The sequence below is a fragment of the Zootoca vivipara genome, chromosome 12 (genome assembly GCF_963506605.1).
Source record: "Zootoca vivipara chromosome 12, rZooViv1.1, whole genome shotgun sequence".
Lineage (NCBI taxonomy): Eukaryota > Metazoa > Chordata > Lepidosauria > Squamata > Lacertidae > Zootoca > Zootoca vivipara.
Genome location: NC_083287.1, coordinates 42491465 through 42510857, shown reverse-complemented (window position 1 = coordinate 42510857; position 19393 = coordinate 42491465). Strand labels below are relative to the sequence as shown.

At 41.9% G+C, this 19393-nt stretch overlaps 1 protein-coding gene across 1 annotated transcript in view; it reads right to left on the bottom strand.

Moving 5' to 3' along the window:
- The window catches only part of CCNY (cyclin Y), a 105815-nt gene that overhangs the window by 35787 nt on the left and 50635 nt on the right, over window positions 1–19393 (bottom strand). Inside the window, exon 2 of the mRNA XM_035130426.2 lies at window positions 3441–3515. Coding sequence (XP_034986317.1) covers window positions 3441–3515 — 75 coding nt within the window. The remainder of the gene's footprint in view (window positions 1–3440; window positions 3516–19393) is intronic.

The window sequence follows — 19393 nt, the reverse complement described above, 5'->3', positions numbered from 1 at the left end:
GGACAAGTAGTAGGGCTGGGTGATATACAGTCGTACCTCCGTTATCATAACCCTCTGGTTATGTAAACTTCGGGGTGCAAATGCAGCAAACCCGGAAGTATTTTACAGGGGTTCACTGCGCGCACATGCGCAGAAGCGGTCCTCAGGTTGTGGAAGCCTCGGGATCCGACCAGACCTCCGGAACAGATCCCATCCGCAACTGGAGGTACCACCATATTGATATTATCATCCCAAACCAGTTTGAAATCCATACCGTGATAGCGATTTCATAATTTTTTATCCGGCAAGATATCATGTGTGTGCTTTGCAAAAATCACTATGTGGGGGAAAACCATGAAGTCAGCGAATGCCTCTACATAGCTCCACCCTTATTTCAGACATCACGATCGGTATATCGTGATGTTTAGCTGGTGATATATCATGATGTCGAAAACCAGATATTGCCCAGGCCTAGACAGTAGTATCCTGATCAACTGACATCCAAAAACAAAGCTAGGAAGGAATCCACCACCTAGCAATGCTTTCCATTTGACTTAACCCTGCAAGTACAGGAAAACTACACTTGATTATAAAGGTGTTTTATAATTCAGAAGCTGTTCCAAGTGGCTTCCCACACTCTAGGCATTAAAGTAAGACTGTGGTATATTGTAAAGAAAACCAGAATTGAAACAATGGTCTGCAAAATAACCCAGTTTTACAATCACTGAAATGCAATATTCCCTGCTCACAGTGGAACAACAAATGGCAAAACTGCAAGACTGCACCAAATGTCCATTTACAAACATTTCTGATGTGAAAACTTAGAACATAAGAAAAGCCTGCTAGAGCCCATCTAGTCCATCATCCTGTTCTCACAGTGGCCAACCAGATGCTTGTGAGAAACCTACAAGCAGGACGCACAAGAGCAGTCTACCCTTCTGAGGTTTCCAGAAGCTGGTATTCAGAATGATATTGCCTGTGAATTTTTTCAGCTTAGCCCAATATTTTTCTGACCATTCACACTTTTCGTGTCTATTTGTATTGGCTATCTCCCAAGTCAGACCACCTGATGATATAGAAGGGAGGCCAACATAAGCAAGTGTAATACTAGAAAGTGGAAGTAAGTTTGTTCCTGTTGCCCCAACTGATCAATATGACATTCTGTGCTTAACCAAACTGTGTAATTGGTACCAAGCAATTGGTACCTCTTTCACACTCCATTAAGAGTGGAGGAAATGTAATGTCTTAATCTGTCTTTAGTGAAACTATCGTGCAGCCAAATCTGATGTTATGCTGTGCTTCTTCTGATCTGCACCACCCTAGATAACCACTGAAAGGTGTTGTCATGGTGCAGAAGGGTTTACTGAAATCATTCCCCCATTGGGATTCATGTCCGTTTCAGCAACCACTGAGGGTTCCAGAAGTGTTTAAAAGGATTTTAAAGATCACACATGGCACACTGAGGCACACTGTATTTCATGCTGGTTCAATTCAGGGTAGACCCACTAAATGGCCTTGATTCCAATGGGTCTACACTGTGAGAAAACAGGTGGATACTATCCTGATTTCCGAGTGCTCCTCTTGCATTAAGCCATAAGAAAACACTGCACAGAAACAAAGCTTCTCTTTTTGAAAACATATCTATATACCTCTGTACCAGCCTTCCCCAACCAGGTGCCCTCCATAAGTTTTGAACTCCAACCCCCATCAGCCTCTGTCAGCATATGGTCCAAAACATATTGGGGACGGCTTTCTTTACCCTCTTGTAGAGCTTACTCCCTGTCTTGATGCAATTGTTTTGTGAATATCTGCAGCAGACCAACCAATTATAGATACATTCTGGGAAAACAAAGATGGTGCTTTCTGGTAACTTTCTGCTGAGCACTGGGCTGAATGCAGAGAAGGGTGGCAATGATCAGCTTGATCCTTAGTGTTCAGCAACATATATGCAGCAGGCACTTCTATCTTCCTTTCCCTTGGGGGTCCACTGGGCTGGGGGGGGACACAGCTTATTTCCCAGAGCCCCCACGCCCCAGCACTGGCTTGTGATATCAGGACATGATATCATGGCAGGGGGAAGAGAAAACTTAATAGAGGGTTGACTTCTAGCAAACATTTCAGAGACACAATGATTGCCATTTATTATCCCTGACAGCTTCAGAACAAGGGGGAACTATCATCACTGAGGCCCAGCACTACAGATTGAATAAGCCAACAGTAAATGAATCTCCCTCCACTGATTGCATCAAGGTTCACTCTAAGGCAAATACTGTTAATTTCCAGGTGCTGTAGAAACCCAGACTAATAAATGATGATGTTCGACTCCACTGATCAAGGAGTGCAAGGAGAAAGACTGTTTTATTTTTAAAATGTGCAGCCTGCAAGCAAAATTCTATAAATCAACCACCTCAGCTCCGAGGCCTCTCTAACCGAACTGTTGAAAAATTATTCCTAAAGTTTCCGATAAGTAACTATTGCCTCTTTTGTAAAACAAGTCATCATTCACAACATGAGCCTGTGTGGTCCAGTGGAAAATTTGTTGCAAGTAGCTTCAGGTCCTTGCAAAGCAACAGAGCCTTGAGCAAAATAACTGTCTCTCAGCCTATTTGGTACAAGAGAGGACCAATCTTTGTAGATGTACTTGGTCCTCACCGACCTAAATAGATGGGTTCAAATAAAGCACAACAACTTAAAGAACCAAGTGAGACCTTACCACACAGTCTTTTCAAAAGCAAGGTTTGTATCGAGTTAATATGTGAGGATTCTATGCAACAATACGTAAATTTCAAAACACTTAACTAGACAATTGTGTCTGTATAATGGGAAAAGATGAATTGTTGATAAACACAAAGGATTTTTTTGGGGTGTGTGTGTGTGGAATCTAAATAAATAATCCAGTAGTCGAAACGCAACAATTCACTATGAAATACAGCCCTTATTGAGAATCAATAGCACATAGGCACATAAGTGGTCTTGGAAAAAGGATTATGTGTGTATGGGGTCCTCATTTATCAGATTGCATCAAGCCTACTAGCTGATGGAACTCTTCAAAAACAGAGAGTTCAGATTGTTTTTTTATGCCTCAAGAGAACGCAATATTATTTCTCTCTCACAGATTATTTTGTTGAAGTCCTAAAAAAATGATAACAAGTCAATAAGACTCTCATGCTAAACATGTTTAGATCCTAAACACGTTTAGCATGAAAGACTTGCATGGTTGATTTCCATTTCTGATGCTGCTGTTAAAACAATCCAAGCCAGTGGCCCAGTCTGAATAGCAGGTCAGCCACAAACCATGGCTTTTGAAATAAAATAAATATAATAGCTAATAATCTATCCCAATTGCTTTCAGGTATGGTCTTGCAATAGGGCCATATGCATATTATAAACTATGCATGAAGCGTATGTTATAAAGTGCACATTAATCTTTTGTTGTTTGTATAATAACACTGGTGACCTACCGTCTGTTTGAGATTTGCTGAGGAAGATTGTGCTGGCCCGTGGGTGATCTGATGGGTTGAACTCCATGTTCAAATCTTGAAAGAAAAGAGAGATAACGTTAAAATAATGCCCCATGTGAGTCCATTTTTAAGTAACTTTGGCCTTGAGACCCTACTCCCACAGCCAATTCTTTTTAAAGAGCCGAGTCTATTCAGATATATTTACAAGCAGGATTTGTAGATGCAAAAATCAGTTGTACTGCAGCATAAACATGCATTGTGCAAATCGTTCATGCAAGGACACCAACTACTTTCAGATCATTTTCAGATATGGAACTGACAGCTGGCAAGATCTAGTATACTGCCCTCACACTGTTCTGACACAAAGCATGTAATATACCCACTCCACTAATAGGGAGGAATAATATTATTAATCTTTGTTTGACCAAATCCCACAATGAGTTGCTGTTGTTTTTTCTTGGTTAGCCTGAGTTAAGAGAAACAGGAACCTAGGAAGACCACCAGGTCCACATGGCTCCGTATTGTCAACACTGCCTTGAGATGTGGAGGATTGAACATGGGAGCTTCTACATAGAACACAGACACTGTGCCCCTGAGCTACAGCCCGTTCCCAAAAATTCTCTTATTTGCATTACCAAAGCAGGATGGGGTGCATTGGAATGACCAAAGCAGGATGGGGTGCATTGGAATTGACTATTGCACATTTTGTATGAGTGAACCTCTACCCACCCACTGCAGAAGACTTAAACCGCTGTAACTAATGATGTGGGCACTGAGTGACTATTAGCTGGGTGATTGCTAAAGAAAGGTAACTCCTTCCAAGTTTAAAAATAGGTCAACACAATTAACCTAGTTACAGGTAGGTAGCCGTGTTGGTCTGGCATAGTCGAAACAAAATAAAAAATTCCTTCCAGTAGCATGAAATGGAAGTCCATCAACCTTCCAGGTATCTGAAGAAGTGTGCATGCACACGAAAGCTCATACCAAGGACAAACTTAGTTGGTCTCTAAGATGTTACTGGAAGGATTTTTTTTTAATTTTGTTTTGACATTTACTGTAACCTAGCATATGTGGGCAAAAAAGGTGTGTTTCCACTTACGTCCACTTCCTATGTATGAGGAACACACACAGGAGAGGAGAAAGAATAAGGGTGGTTTTCAATAGCTCATTTCCAACCTAGTCACACAGCAGCCAAGTCAATGAAGGTTTCCCAGCTACCTCCCAGCAGCTTAATGGCTGACTTGTAGCTAAGTACTAAAGGCGGACCCATTCTGAATACCCCCACTATTACGGTAAGAGTCAAAGCTGTTGAGAATCTCAGTTTACTCCCTCTACAGTCGCAAGCTGTTGAGTTCCATGTAATCTATGCTGCTTAACAGGCCTGAACTAGAAATAACGAGGGACACATGGCTACTGACCCACATCTCCCCAGTGGAAGAAGGCTTGCGACCCAACATCATCCCACTTAGCATTTCCCTGACCCTTTCCCACTTCACTGGTTGCCATTTGCAAGAGGTAAGCAAATGCTGAGATCGTCAACACCACATCACATAATTAATTTCGCCAGTCATGACTTACGGGGTGGATTCACACAAGCATGCAGAAATAATACCTGCTACTAGACTGCTCTGGACTGTACCACTTTATACTGGGGGGGGGGAGGTTTACAAGTCTGAATGCTTCTCTATGTAAAAGGCTCACTCCATGGGGAGAATGGTATATTATCCCAATTTTCTCCTTGACAGGTCCACAAGGAAGAATTGGGAAATGAATTGGAAGTGATGGGGATTCTCCAACTTGGGCAGAAATGAACACCCAATTTACTTTCTGGATGATTCTCTAAATGAGACAGGACGTCTTCATACATTATGATTTCATGAGTGCACTTTAAAAGAGAAGCGTGTGACTTTGGCAAATGAGTGTTTTCAAACACAGGTGTCCCTGTGGTGCCCAGGAAGCCTGGACTAGCTGCAGTTCCCTGCTGAATGTACACTTAGCGGCAAATGCAGGGCAATGTGAGGAAATGGTCCTCTCATTTGTGCCGTCCATTAGGGTGATCTGCAAACTAACTGGGGAGGAAGGGACCAGTCTGATCTGTTCTTTTGCCTTTCACAGCAGAAGTCAGCCTGAGAATTTTATTTCAAAGCACGGGCATGCACACTATCACCTCATGTTAAAGGTCCAGAAAAAAGAATAGATGGGGAAAGGCTGGCAATGCAAGGAGGGCAATCATGATGTAAACAGCTGTAAATCAACTTATTATATGGTTTAGGCACACAAATCACACTGCCAGGCATTTCCTTAAGTTCATGCCAAAGGTCAAAACAGGAGCCACTTATCTTGTTTGGAAAAAGCTGGCATGAGATTGTGCCTATTAAAAATGCACTATAGTGGTGGCCAACTCCCAAGAGACCAAGTGACCAAGTGATCTACCCCCTTTTTGGGGGGTTCGGGTCAAAGCTGTTGAGTTTTTTCAGGGAGGAGGTAAAATGTCGAGCTTTTTTTTAGGGGAGCCACAGTTGTTCAGCTTCTTTGGGGGGAGCCAATGATCTACCAGTGATCTACCACAGACGTCCAGGGATTTACCAGTGGTTCATGATCCACCTGTTGGACATGCCTGCACTATTCTTTGGGAAATTTTGTCAGGCAAACTTTCCAATCAGAGGTCTGTGACCAAAGAAGAAGACTTCCAGGCCATCCAGCATAGTTGGTACTCATTCAGTTCAGTCCTAGATATACTCTGATCCCCAAAGGCACTCAGGACAGAATTGCCTCTTGGTGGCGCATTAGTAAATGTGACATATTAGTAAATAAGCTTGTTATGTATTGTTCCAAATTTTCCAAATCCTTCACTTAAGGGACCCAAGGTTTTAAAAACAGTGACCAGGAAAATAATTATGCAAGTGAGGTGGAATGCAAAAGTGAAAGCCTACTGGCATCATTTTAAAGAGAGAGAGAGAAATTCCTTAAACTCATTAGTGCACAGGAAGGAGACAGCCACAAAAAGAATGAAGGCCAGGTATCCTAGCAACTAGCTGCTTCTGAAGAATTCTCATCACAGCTTCCCTGGGTGTGCAATAGGAAACACTAGTGATTGTTGCCTGGTTTTATCACAAACGTTACAGAAACAAGCTTAAGTAACAAGAATGCACACAGACACTTTGGAGGGAAACTTCAGACTTATTTTCTGATACGTTCACATGGGCCAGGCTTGCACTCAACTCCTGTTAACAAATGAAGCACTTTCAAACAGAAGTCAGGAATGCCACTTCAAGTTTCCAGGACCAGGAAAGGGGTGGAGGTTCATTTTCTGGCTCAAAAGCCTGCCCTTTGATATAGTCATGACTCAAGGTACAAAGAGCACAATGCATTTTAAAAGTGCTTGCTGAGTTTATATTTTTATATATTATAACCAGAGATTCAAAGCTACTCCTGAGGAATAATCTAATGTGATCTGACTCATGATGTACTTTTCCTAAATAACTGGAAGAAGAGCAGAAATTGTAACTTGCATTAAATCCTGATGCAAACTATTATATTATTGTTTATCGCTTTCTACACACATCTCAAGGAGATGTACCGAATGCAATAAAACAGCTAAAAAAACCCTCAGCAGACAAAGTAACAGCAGCAGATAAATTTAAAAAACAAACACCAAGTAGTCACCCACGGCAAATAATAATATTATAATAATTTATTATTTATACCCCGCCCATCTGGCTGGGTTTCCCCAGCCACTCTGGGCAGCTTCCAACAGAAATATTAAAATACAATAATTTATTAAACATTAAAAGCTTCCCTAAACAGGGCTGCCTTATTCATCCAACTTGGAAGGGCTATTGGGACCAAGAAAGATCTTCAATTGTTTAGGGAAAGTGCAGATAATGGGTGCCTGCTGTGTATCTCAACAGGAATACTCTTCCACAGAACAAGGGCGGCCACGCTAGAAGCCATGCTCTGAGTTACTGTAGAGAGAGCTCCTGAGAGCTTTGGAACCTGCGACTACAACTCCCATCATCTCTAGCCAGCAGGATGATGGGAGTTGTAGTCCATCAACAGGTGGCTCCAGTTTGAGAAACAGTGCCCTAGAAGATCTATAGGAATGGAGGCAATTTTTTCCGATATTTGGGGACTAAGTATTTGGGGCTTTAAAGATTCTACAACTCCCTGGCTCAACTCAGCTACCTACAGCTCACCCTGACATCATGAGCAAACTCTGACCTGCACCTATTGCCCTACTTTGGTTATCAAGCAGGGATTCAGTCAGTTCATCGCTACCTGTCTGTGGTCATGCATAGGCAGTGGCAGGAGGGTGAAAGACTTCCTTGCTGGTGTGGTTGACCACCAACAGCCCAGAACAGGTAAGGTAATATCCCCCAGCTCCAAATCAGAGATGGGGAACCGGTTTTCTTCCAGATGTTTTGGACCATAATTCCTATCATCCCTAACCATTGGCCACAATGGCTGAGGCTGATGAGACTTGGAGTCTAACAACATCTGTAGGGCCAAAGATTACTTATCAATGCTAAAAAGTACTTCTATAAAGTATTGCTCACCAGTCCCAGCAACTAGTAGACTCTTCACTACAGACTTTGCCCTTTCCTCAACTTATGTGCACATAACAGCATTCTGTACCCAAGAACGAATCCATGCTGCTTTTCTGGAAGTGATTTTTAAATTCTATTTTTGTACAGTTCTTGTTCCAGCACATATTCTCAAATTGTCTCCCTAGATTTCTACAGCCTAAACAAATACCAGCTGGAGTTATATAATCCTTTGCTCACTCCTCTCAGCAGCAATCAAAATTCTATTCTTGCAGACAGCCTATGCATGCCTCTCAGCAGGAATAAAAAATTGTGCACAAACATTCTGCACTGATAATGCCTTCAGTGAGTTTCTTGCTATGGGTACTGCTAGAGATGAAGTTCCTGGACTAAATGGACCAACTGGTCACACCCAAATAGTGTTGGCTTCAAATTTTGGGAAGTCCTTGGGCAAGACACCCTTACTTGGCCCTTGTAATTTAATAATAATAATAATAATAATAATAATAATAATAATAATAATAATAATAATAGTAATAATAATAATAATATATTTATACCCCACCCATCTGGCTGGGTTTCCCTAGCCACTCTTGGCGGCTCCCAACAGAATATTAAAAACACAATAAAACTGGAAGGATTTTTTTATTTTAATAAAACTTCAAACATTAAAAACTTCCCTAAACAGGACTGCTTTCAGATGTCTTCTAAAAGTCAGATAGTTGTTTATTTCCTTGACATCTGATGGGAGGACGTTCCACAGGGCAGGCACCACCAGAAGGCCCTCGGAACCGCCAGAAGGCCCTCGGAGCTGGACCTCAGTGTCTGGGCTGAGCGATGGGGGTGGAGACGTCTTCTGCTAGAGTTGCTTCCTTCTCCCCGCCCCCCAATAGTCACTCACAGCTCATTTGTTTGCTCCAGCTCAATCTATACCATTGTCCAGAACAAGAGGACAAGGAAACAGAGGCTCTTTCTCCTTGTTTTTGTTCTCACGATTTGAAGATGGCAGATGAACAGGCACCAGTAGCAATGGCAAAGAGAGGGCCCAGGGAGTCAGCAGTGAGACCTCTGCTAGTGTGTGTACATCACAGCAGACATCTGACAATGCCAGTCCCTGGTGCAATCAGTGCAATGAAATTGAAGTTTTGCACTCCTGCTCTAAATGTGGACTGCCTTTGAAAACTGGTCAAAAGTGATTAGAATTTCTATACAGTCGTACCTTGGATCTCAAACGCCTTGGCTCCCGAACAAATCGGCTCCCGGACAATCGAAACCCGGGAGTGCACATTCCGGTTTGTGAACGATTTTGGGAAGCCAAGCATCTGGCACAGTTTCCACGGCTTCCAATTGGCTGCAGGACACTCCTGCAGCCAATCGGAAGCCACGCCTTGGTTTTCAAATGGTTCGGGAGTCGAACGGACTCCTGGAACACATTCTGTTTGAGAACCAAGGTATGACTGTACCACCCTTCATCTGAGGATTACAGGTATAAAAACACAAAAACCCATAAAATAGTTACAAACAAAAACAATAACCCCCCACTGCTTAAAAGGCCATTTGTTGTCGTTTAGCCGTGTCCGATTCTTCGTGACCCCATGAACCAGAGCACACCAGGCACTCCTGTCTTCCACTGCCTCCTGCAGTTTGCTCAAACTCATGTTAGTAGCTTTGAGAACACTGTCCAACCATCTCGTCCTCTGTCACCCCCCTTCTCCTTGTGCCCTCAATCTTTCCCAACATCAGGGTCTTTTCCAGGGAGTCTTCTCTTCTCATGAGGTGGCCAAAGTATTGGAGCCTCAGCTTCAGGATCTGTCCTTCCAGTGAGCCATAGCTTGTTTAATTAGCCAAAGGCTACAGAGTTGCCTGCCCTTTAAGGAGAGTGATAAAAACTTAAAATAAGCCATCTGTTGTTGCATTCTTACACACGCAACCACACTCACACTGACCCCTGCATTTGATTTTGAAAAACTCTATTGAAGGAAGTCCCTCTGGTCTAATCATATAAGCATTGGCATCACTTATAAAGTTCTCTTAGAAAACCCTGAAAGAGGCGAGCAAGACTAATAGCACCTCTTCATTTCTAATACAGCTGCTGCTGAACGCCAGCTTTTCATTCAAGTACAAATGATTTTTAAAATTTAAAAAATTCATTGCATAAGGCGATACCCAAGAAGAGGAGAGCACAATGAAAGACAGGTGCTTGCCGGTTGCTTTTCTGTTCTAGTGAAAGGAGGAAGACCAAGTCTCCCAGGGAAGAATGCCAGGTCAACTATTCTGAGAAAAGGGAAGAACCTATCATTGTGATTGCTTTATGTCAAGGCAGATATGCTCTGCTCCTGAAAATGTTCACATGTCAAAAGGAAAACTGAGCAGCAATTTGGTAACCAAAAACTCCCCTGCATATATATTAGGCGAGCTGACAAGAGAGGGAGGGAAGCATTTTTATGACTGCTGAATACATGACAGTCCAATGACGACAAAATTACCAGGGAGGTTAATTCCACCCTCTAATGGAATAAGATGAAACTTATCATTTCATGCTGCTCCTGAAGAATCTTAACACTGCCTTGATTCTGTGACCTCATTAAGTGAATGAACGTAAATCTTGCTGAGCCCGGTGTTATCCTCTGTTATTAAAACCGAGATCTTTCTTTACCATTATTTCATTCATAATTCTTTCTGTTTCTTACAGAGGTTGACAGAGCAAGTTAAAGATTATGCTCAGGTACAGGCGTATGCAAAGAACAACAAAGGGAAAATAAAGGCATTTCTTGCTTGAAAAAGCAATCAGCATTGCATTATGGTTGCTTTCAGTATGTAATTAAAGAACTGGAACCGCACAAACAAATACAAATACTCTTCTAAAATAAGACACACTATCAGAGTTGTGTGTGCGCTGCCCTAGATAGATGATAAATGATAGATGATAGATAGATAGATAGATAGATAGATAGATAGATAGATGATAGAAAGATAGATAGATAGATAGATAGATAGATAGATAGATAGATAGATAGATAGACAGACACAGACACAGAGGGAGAGAGAGAGAGAGAGAGAGATTTTCTTCCAACAGAACTGCTTAGGCAGTCCCTTTCTTCCCTTCTCATGACCTGCAGCAGCAGAACAAACAGCATTTGCCAAAAGTTCTTAGAAGAAGCAGCAAAGAGCCAGAGAATTAAGGGTCATATTAAGGGTAATCACACATTACTGAACAGCAAATCTGGATTTGCCACGAAGTATACAATCAGTGGTAGCTGAAGCCAATCACAACTCTCTAACAAGGGTACTTGTTCACTGTTCTGTATTCATTCTTTTTAATAATGTTTTAATTGATTTTTCAACCACATTTGCATCAATTCTAAGAAAAACCCAGCAACGTTAGTAACCAATGTAATACAGAGCAGGGTGACACTCATAAGTCCAAAAGATCTCTCTCCACATGTTGTTTAGGAACATTGCAATGTGTGAAGCAGCCTTTCAGCTCAACCAAAGAGTCAATTTATATCATGTTTTCCCCAAACCATTTCATGTTCTGAAGTCCACCATAACTTTAAAGCACATTTACACCACTTGAACAGGGACCCAGGTGGCGCTGTGGTTAAACCACTGAGCCTAGGGCTTGCTGATCAGAAGGTCGGCGGTTCGAATCCCTGTGACGGGGTGAGCTCCCGTTGCTTGGTCCCAGCTCCTGCCAACCTAGCAGTTCGAAAGCACGTCAAAATGCAAGTAGATAAATAGGTACCGCTACAGCGGGAAGGTAAACAGCGTACTGCTCTGGTTTGGTTTGGTTTGGTGCTCCATGTGCTGCTCTGGTTTGCCAGAAGCGGCTTTGTCATGCTGGCCACATGACCTGGAAGCTATACGCCGGCTCCCTCGGCCAATAATGCGAGATGAGCGCGCAACCCCAGAGTCGGTCACGACTGGACCTAATGGTCAGGGGTCCCTTTACCTTTACCTTACACCACTTGAACAGTTATGAGTTTCCCTCCAAGAGTGCTGGGAACTAGTTTATGACTCAAAGTCCTACAATTCCCAGCATGCGTAACAAACTACAGATCCCAGGATCCATTGGAGGGAATCATGTGCTTTAAAATGTATGGTGTGAATGTGACCAAAGTGTTGAAAGAGGGGTGTTTTTCTTTTGTTAATACACAGAAATGCTTCCGTCTTATATCCCTCCTTTTTTTGCTTTTAAAAATGTTTATCGGCTTTACACCATCTTCATTTTCCAGCACATTGAGAAGACTCAAGCATTCCTTTTATGAGCTATAAGGACTCATTAAGCCCTTTGTTTTTGAAAAATTCTATCGAATCCCTGAAAGTCTTAAATCGACTTCCTTTGTGTATAGAAATGAAGGGGTGTGTGCAATTCATAATGATCCTGACCCATTTATTATGCCTAGTTAGAGTGTACAAACCGAAAAACAAACCTTGTTCAGATTACTTTGAACCTTTTCACTCAGAAAATAATTAGAAGCTACTTGCATGTGAAATCTGAGATTTCAAGGATAACACAGCTGCTTCTTTAATATGCAGAATTATAATTTGCAATCTTTTCTGCAGAAGACAAAGGAGGGTGCTTGGTAAAGGACTAATGCCATCCCTTCCATCCCGTTTCCCCACCCCTTCCAAAAAATACATGCAAATGGCAACAAGACGAAAATTACCAGGCTAGCAATTGACAGTATTAAAGCAGCTTTCCAAAAACATCACCATCTAAAGCGACAAAATGAGACAGAGGAGAATGTGTGGGAAAGGAAGCTCCTCTCTTGACAAACAGTATCTAAATAATTTATTGCACATATTTTTATGTCAAGGAGAAAGTACAACAACCTCCAGATAAAAAAAGGAATATGAGAACTGAAGCTGTACACATTTATTTGACACGCTGCTATGCACAGTCCCCCCCCCCAAGCCTTTGAAGGCCTCTTCCCACATTGCTTTTAAGTGTACACCTAGAAATGTAACATGTGAATGCAACGAATGTGTTTTTAAGAAGCATATGCATCATACAGGTTTGCCAGATGTATCTCCAGAGGTACATTTGATGGCGGGCCTGACTTTATCGCCATATAGTAATGTAACGTTGCTCCAATCACATTGTCATACATGACACTAAGGCCGCTTCCTGATCGTTGCAATTTTGCAGGTGGCGTTTAATTACACCCCAGCTAATTCAGTTTGCACAATTAATGTGGATTTGGGGCTCTCCCACCCCCACCCCACTGCACTGGGAAAGTGTGGGCTAACAATTGATTGATGATAAAGGACTCATCTGACCTCCGGACACCCTTACCTAGCAGGCCAAATTATCGGTCGCAGCAATGGACTACACCTGAGTATGCCATGATTCTACTGACAGGCCTGTCGCAGAGCAGCAGCAGCCATCAGCAAAGATGTCAACATATCCCAGTGAGATAAATGTTGATTTGATGCATCTATTATTCCTAGCACAGCAAAAAAAAGGAGTTGGGCCTACTGTTGTATTACAAATTAATCCAATTTCTTTGAAGACCGGTGATCAAAGGAAGTCCTCGTTACTAGAATACACCAATAGGAAGCTCACAAGCAGAACCTGAACACAACAGCATTTCCCGCCTCCCACTTGCAATGCTCATCTGGTATTCAAAGGCAGCCTGCCTCAAGCAGTGGCTAGTGGTCATTGATAGCTTCATCCTCTATGAAATTGCCTCATTACATTTACTGCATGTAATGTGTTAAAAGAGAACATGATGAAGATGATGTATAGATGGTATCTTACACCAGTAAAACTGGCTAAGATTTATCATAAACAAGATAATAAATGTTGGAAATGTAAGAAAGTGGAAGGAACCTTTTACCATATGTGGTGGACATGCCCCCTAGTAAAGAGCTTCTGGGATAAGATTTATAATGAGTTGAAGAAAGTGTTTAAAAACACATTTATTAAGAATCCAGAAGCTTTTTTACTTGGAATTACAAGAAAGGAATTACCTAAGAAAGATATTACCTTTTTTCTGTATGCCACAACAGCAGCTAGAATTGTATTAGCAAGGAATTGGAAATCTGAAGATATACCTACGGTAGACAACTGGCAGATGAAGCTGATAGAATTCATGGAACTGTCTGAGTTGACTGGGAGACTCCGAGACCAGGGAGAAGAATCAGTGGAAGAAGATTGGAAGAAATTCAAAGTTTATTTAGAGAAGAATTATAAGATTGGAAGTATTCAATAAAGGATTTGGGAGAAAAAGGAGGTTGCAGAAGTAAGATAGATTAATGTATTATGCATGAAGATTTAGATATATTATAGGAGGTTATTATGCTCTTAAGACTAAAATTATATTATGAGGTTTTGGAAATTTTTGATTGAAAAGGGATTAAGAGTAATATTTAGATTGGATAATTATGAAGTAGAATGTTATTAAGATTTAGAAAGTGCTAAGTAAGTGATATATAGAAACATAGACGGGAGGGAAAGGAGGAAGTTGATAAAGATACGGAATATAAGATTGAGTGAATTGTTTTTGTATTTTTTGTTGTTTTTCTATTGTTTGTATATGATATGTTTGTAGTTTTAAATGTTTTGTTATTATAAAAAAATTAATAAATATATATTAAAAAAGAAAGAAATTGCCTCATCCTCATTCAAAGGTATCCAAATTGCTTGTCATTACTACCTACATCTTCTGGGAGTGAATTCCATCATTAATTATGTGTAGGCTGAAGAAGTATTATCTTTTTTCCCCCTGTCCTGAATCTTCCACCATTCAGCTTCACTGGCCTGAGTGCAAACCATGCAGAATGGCAGCCTCAAGAAGGCAAATTTATGAACTTCATGGTCAACAGAGGAGCACTCCGAACCACACTCTTCATTACACTGGGCACACTTACTTCCTTTGCACACACAAGAAAGGGCTATTACGAGATGTTATACAGGCAACGTCCTGTAGTGTATAACGTTTAAGTGAAATCATATATATGAAACACCATTGAAAAATCCTACAAAAATATAAACTGCATAACACAGCACCTAGACTGGCTGGTACTAGCTGCCAGGGCATTGCTACATCAGTGTTGAAAATTTCACAGTCATCTTATTTGTTTCTGGTTATAACTCAGAGTGCTTGTTCTGGCCTCCAAGACTCTATATAGCTTGGGTCTGGAGAAGGAATGTCTTCTCTTTTATGAACTTGTTTGAGAACCAAGGTGAAGCAGGTGGCAACTGGAGAGAGGTCCTCTTCCCTAAAGGGAAAGCACTCCACAGAGAGACTGGCCTGGCACCTTCATCATTTATGTTACATGTATCTGGTTTAGATTTGGCTTCCCTTTTTTGAATGATTTTAATCCACCAATTTATAATGAATCCGCTGTGTTATCTGTCATTTGTATTTCTGTGTTTTATGTTTCCCCCCTAATTTACCTTGCTTAAGATTTTGCCGTTCAACTGTCTTTGTTTAAAATGCTTTATTATCACCCTCTGGGTATCTTATACAAATTGATAAAACAAGCTATAAAATGATTATATATGACCTTAGGGGCAAGGAGGAAGAGGCAAAATCCACAATGAACTGCTGTTTTCACTTAATTCAGCCTTAAGTAACAGAAATAAATCAGAAGAAATTTGACCACAGTGATTCCCTTTAGCCCAATTATTTTTTCCTCTCGTGCACGGAGATTATCTCTTGCCATGCTGCCTATAATACTGGCATAATACCTGTATTTATTTAATAAAGAATGTAAAAGTGTTGGTGCTTCTCTCCTTTGAATTACATCTAGGTGATATGTTAGTATTATACTAACCATTCTTATACTTGGTTATATAATCCATATCAGATTCTGTAAAGGACCCCCTTCATCCTTAATAAAACGATATTATCTGAGTTTTTAAAGATCTGTCAGCCCAAATCTGAATTATTCCTTCAAGAAATAAATCCATAAATTAGCTATAGCCTGGAAAAAGACTGATCCAAGAATCAGCGTGTATTTTTAACTGCCAGATGAATTATTCATGGTCCACAGAACTGGTGAAACTAAATCCTGAGATCTGAAATTTGCAAGAGATACCTTGCTGCTAGGAAGTTGCTTATTGCTCTATTGTAGAATACTTCCATATCCATCTGCCATTGTTTTAAAACAATTCTCTCTCACTACTGTGTTTAGAGAGAACTTGTGACTGGGTGACCATACGTTTCCCCAGGCTTGCATGGGAATATTATTTCCTGTATCTTCTTAAGTCATCATATTCACTCTTTACAAGAGATTGCCGACACAACAGCAGCTCCACTAATGACAATGGCTATATGAGGAGAAATAAAGAGAGGAAAGATAGCAGCCTCATTGTTAACCTTTCAAATTCATTAGGGCCTACACAAATATATATATATATATCTTTACCTAACACAACTGCAGTATAAGGACAACTCCGGAGAAAACTTGCCATTCTCTTCCTCTAATTCAGGGGTCGGCAAGGTTTACCTTGCCTGGGCCAGTTCACTCCAGCGGAGATCCCTCTGTGGGCCGGATCGCGCACGCATGAGATTTCCAGCATCTGTGCAGACGCAATTTAACAGCTTCTGCATCTACACAGATGCAATTTTCAGCGCCGCAAAAAGCGAGTCCCTGCACTGTGCTGCACCGGTTTAGTGCACCAGGCAGGGACTCACCGGGCAGGTGGCTCAGTTCGGGGGCGGCTCATGGGCCAGTTAAATGACCCCCATGGGCCGCTTGTGGCCCAAGGGCCTTAGGTTGCCGACCCCTATTAGAATATGAACTATGATCTCAGTCAGTAACTGGCAACACAAAAACCGATTTTGCAGGCGCAATATTCTGCAGCTGACTATCAGGGACTGGCTGGACGAAGAGGAGTGGTGGGAGGAACCAGCCAGGGAACCCTCAATGGAAACCCCAGAGGAGAAACATTTAGAGCTAGGGGGTGGTGGTGGGGCATAGAGGAGAGGTCAGAGGGAGAAGATTGAGAGGAGGAGCCAGATGCTGAAGGGGCAATTTAGTGAGCAGGAAGCGCTTTTGACAGGGAGCGGTTCAGACTCTGAGGCTGAAGCAGAGAAGGGGGGTTCAAGAGGCCACTGCAGAATTCAAGGACTCTCCCTCTCCTGCTGTGACAAGCACTCCTCCCCCCTGGCCTCCAAGAACATGCAGTATAATGAGGTGAGCAGAACAGAGGTGTGAGGTGCACAGGCACAGTTTGAGACTGCTTGGGAAACATTTGGGAGGAGCCTTCGAAAGGGTGGAAGACAGGGACCTCCAGTCCTGGCATCTGCTCCACAGGGGCAAGACCTCCTGGGAAGTGTTGCTGAGCTCTGTGTTTCCTGAATAATGAATAAAGAGTTGACTTCACTGACAATGGAGCCCTGTGACTTTCGTGCTGACCAGCGTCTGACTCCAACCCTGACACTGACCACCAGTGTCTCTGCAACAAGCAAGACTCCATTCTTAACACTGTAATGTGGCAGAGAGTCATTAAAGATCTTTAGCAAAACTTTACAGGCAGCACTTGAAATTAGCCAGAGACAGGGTGTGATTGAAAATCTGGATAGTAAATTTAAAATTTGCTGCAGTTTTGCAATTTTGTAGCGTATTTTCAAATATTCATTTAATATCTTTATATGCCACAACTAACAAAGTTTCTCAGCAGCGTACATAAACATCATGATTACAATGATGATGATGACGATGATGATGATAATGTGGCCCTTGGAATATTGTCCAGGAGGGAATGCAGCCCTCAGGCTAAAAATGCTTCCCTGGCCCTACTCTAGGGTAAAAGACATTTGGAAGAAATAAAAGCTTTTAAGCAAGTGCCTATCGATTATTTTAATCTATGCCAGGGGTCAGCAACCTTTTTCAGCCCACTGTCCCTCAGACCATGTGGTGGGCTGGACTGTATTTTTTGGGGGGGGGGGGAATGAACGAATTCCTATGCTCCACAAATAACCCAGAGATACCTTTTAAATAAAAGCACACATTCTACTCATGTAAAAACACGTGGATTCCCAGACCGTCCACAGGCCAGATTGAGAAGCGATTGGGCCATATCCGGCCCCCAGGCCTTAGGTTGCCTACCCCTGATCTATGCTATAGGCAGGCCCACTAATACTGCTTCTGGGAAAGTTTCATGTCAGCAAGACCCTAAGGCAGGGGTAGCCAGAAGGGTATTCCCAGAAGGTAGGGCAGGGGCTACCTCAAAGTTTTGAGCAACCCCTGAGAAACAAACTCCCACAGTTTAATGCACACATTCGAGAAGAAGGAAATGAAAGATTCTGTTTCATATTTTCTTTAGGAGATAGAAAGCCATTTGCAGCAGCAGTTCCTGCCTGCTACAGAATTTGGAAACTGCTATCCGCTGCCATCCTGCAGCTTCTCTCATTCAAACATCAGAATGCCTGGCATAAAATGTGATGAGACTGAACTGCTGCTCGCCAACAGTCTAGTACTGCTGGGATTTTATCGTTTTTCTCTATCAGTGTCTAATTCTGGTAAGAATAGCTCCATGTCAGCAGGGGAAAGAATAGCAGGGTTGTTGATTGCTGGCTTATATTCAATGGGGGTTGTGGTGGGTTGTTGTGTGTGTTTTTGGTGTGCGGTTTTTTTTTTTTTTTGAGATTTCAGCTGCAACTTAAAACAAGGTGGGTATTATCCCACACCAAGGAGGGGAGTATCTTTCATCAGAACACTCACACACACGAGCAAAAAATGTTACCCCCAATGCTTACTTGAAGGGGATATTACCTATTATCCACTTGCATTTACTAAACTATTCTAAGATGCTGAATCAATTTAGGGATCAGCTTCTATCTACACATAGCCGACCTGACTCAGGGTCAAATATTACAGAATTCAAGTTCAAGCCACTAAAATCTCAACTGCACAGAGGCACTCCACAATGGGGTTTATTCGCGTTTTAAATGCACGTGGCAGGCGAATGGCTCAGACTGTGTGGAGAATAAAACAACATACCTAGGTTTCAAGAAACTGTATTTTGAAGATAACATTTCAAAACTTCACAGTTGAGGATGTACTGTCAGATACCTCTGGGAAAACTTCACATGATTCGCCCACTCAGTAGTAATCTGTTTGCAAAGCTGTCTAATGTTGGAAAAAAGCAACATGTGGTTTTACTCTGCATATGCAAGAGACTCTCAACAGAAGAGAGTCTGATGACACAAGCCACCAGAAAATAAAATGAGATATTAGAACATAGAACATGTGTTGTTGTTTTTCTGGATGGGGTGGTGATGGTGGTGGTAGAAATCATGAATATTTTGACCGCCAAAAATCTTTCTAGTGATCTATACAAACTATCATTTCCTCTCCCCAGGGAAATCTGGGAATTGTAGCTCTCTGAGGGGAAGAGGGGTTGCCTAACAACTCTCAGCACCCATAACAGACTACAGATCCCACGGTTGT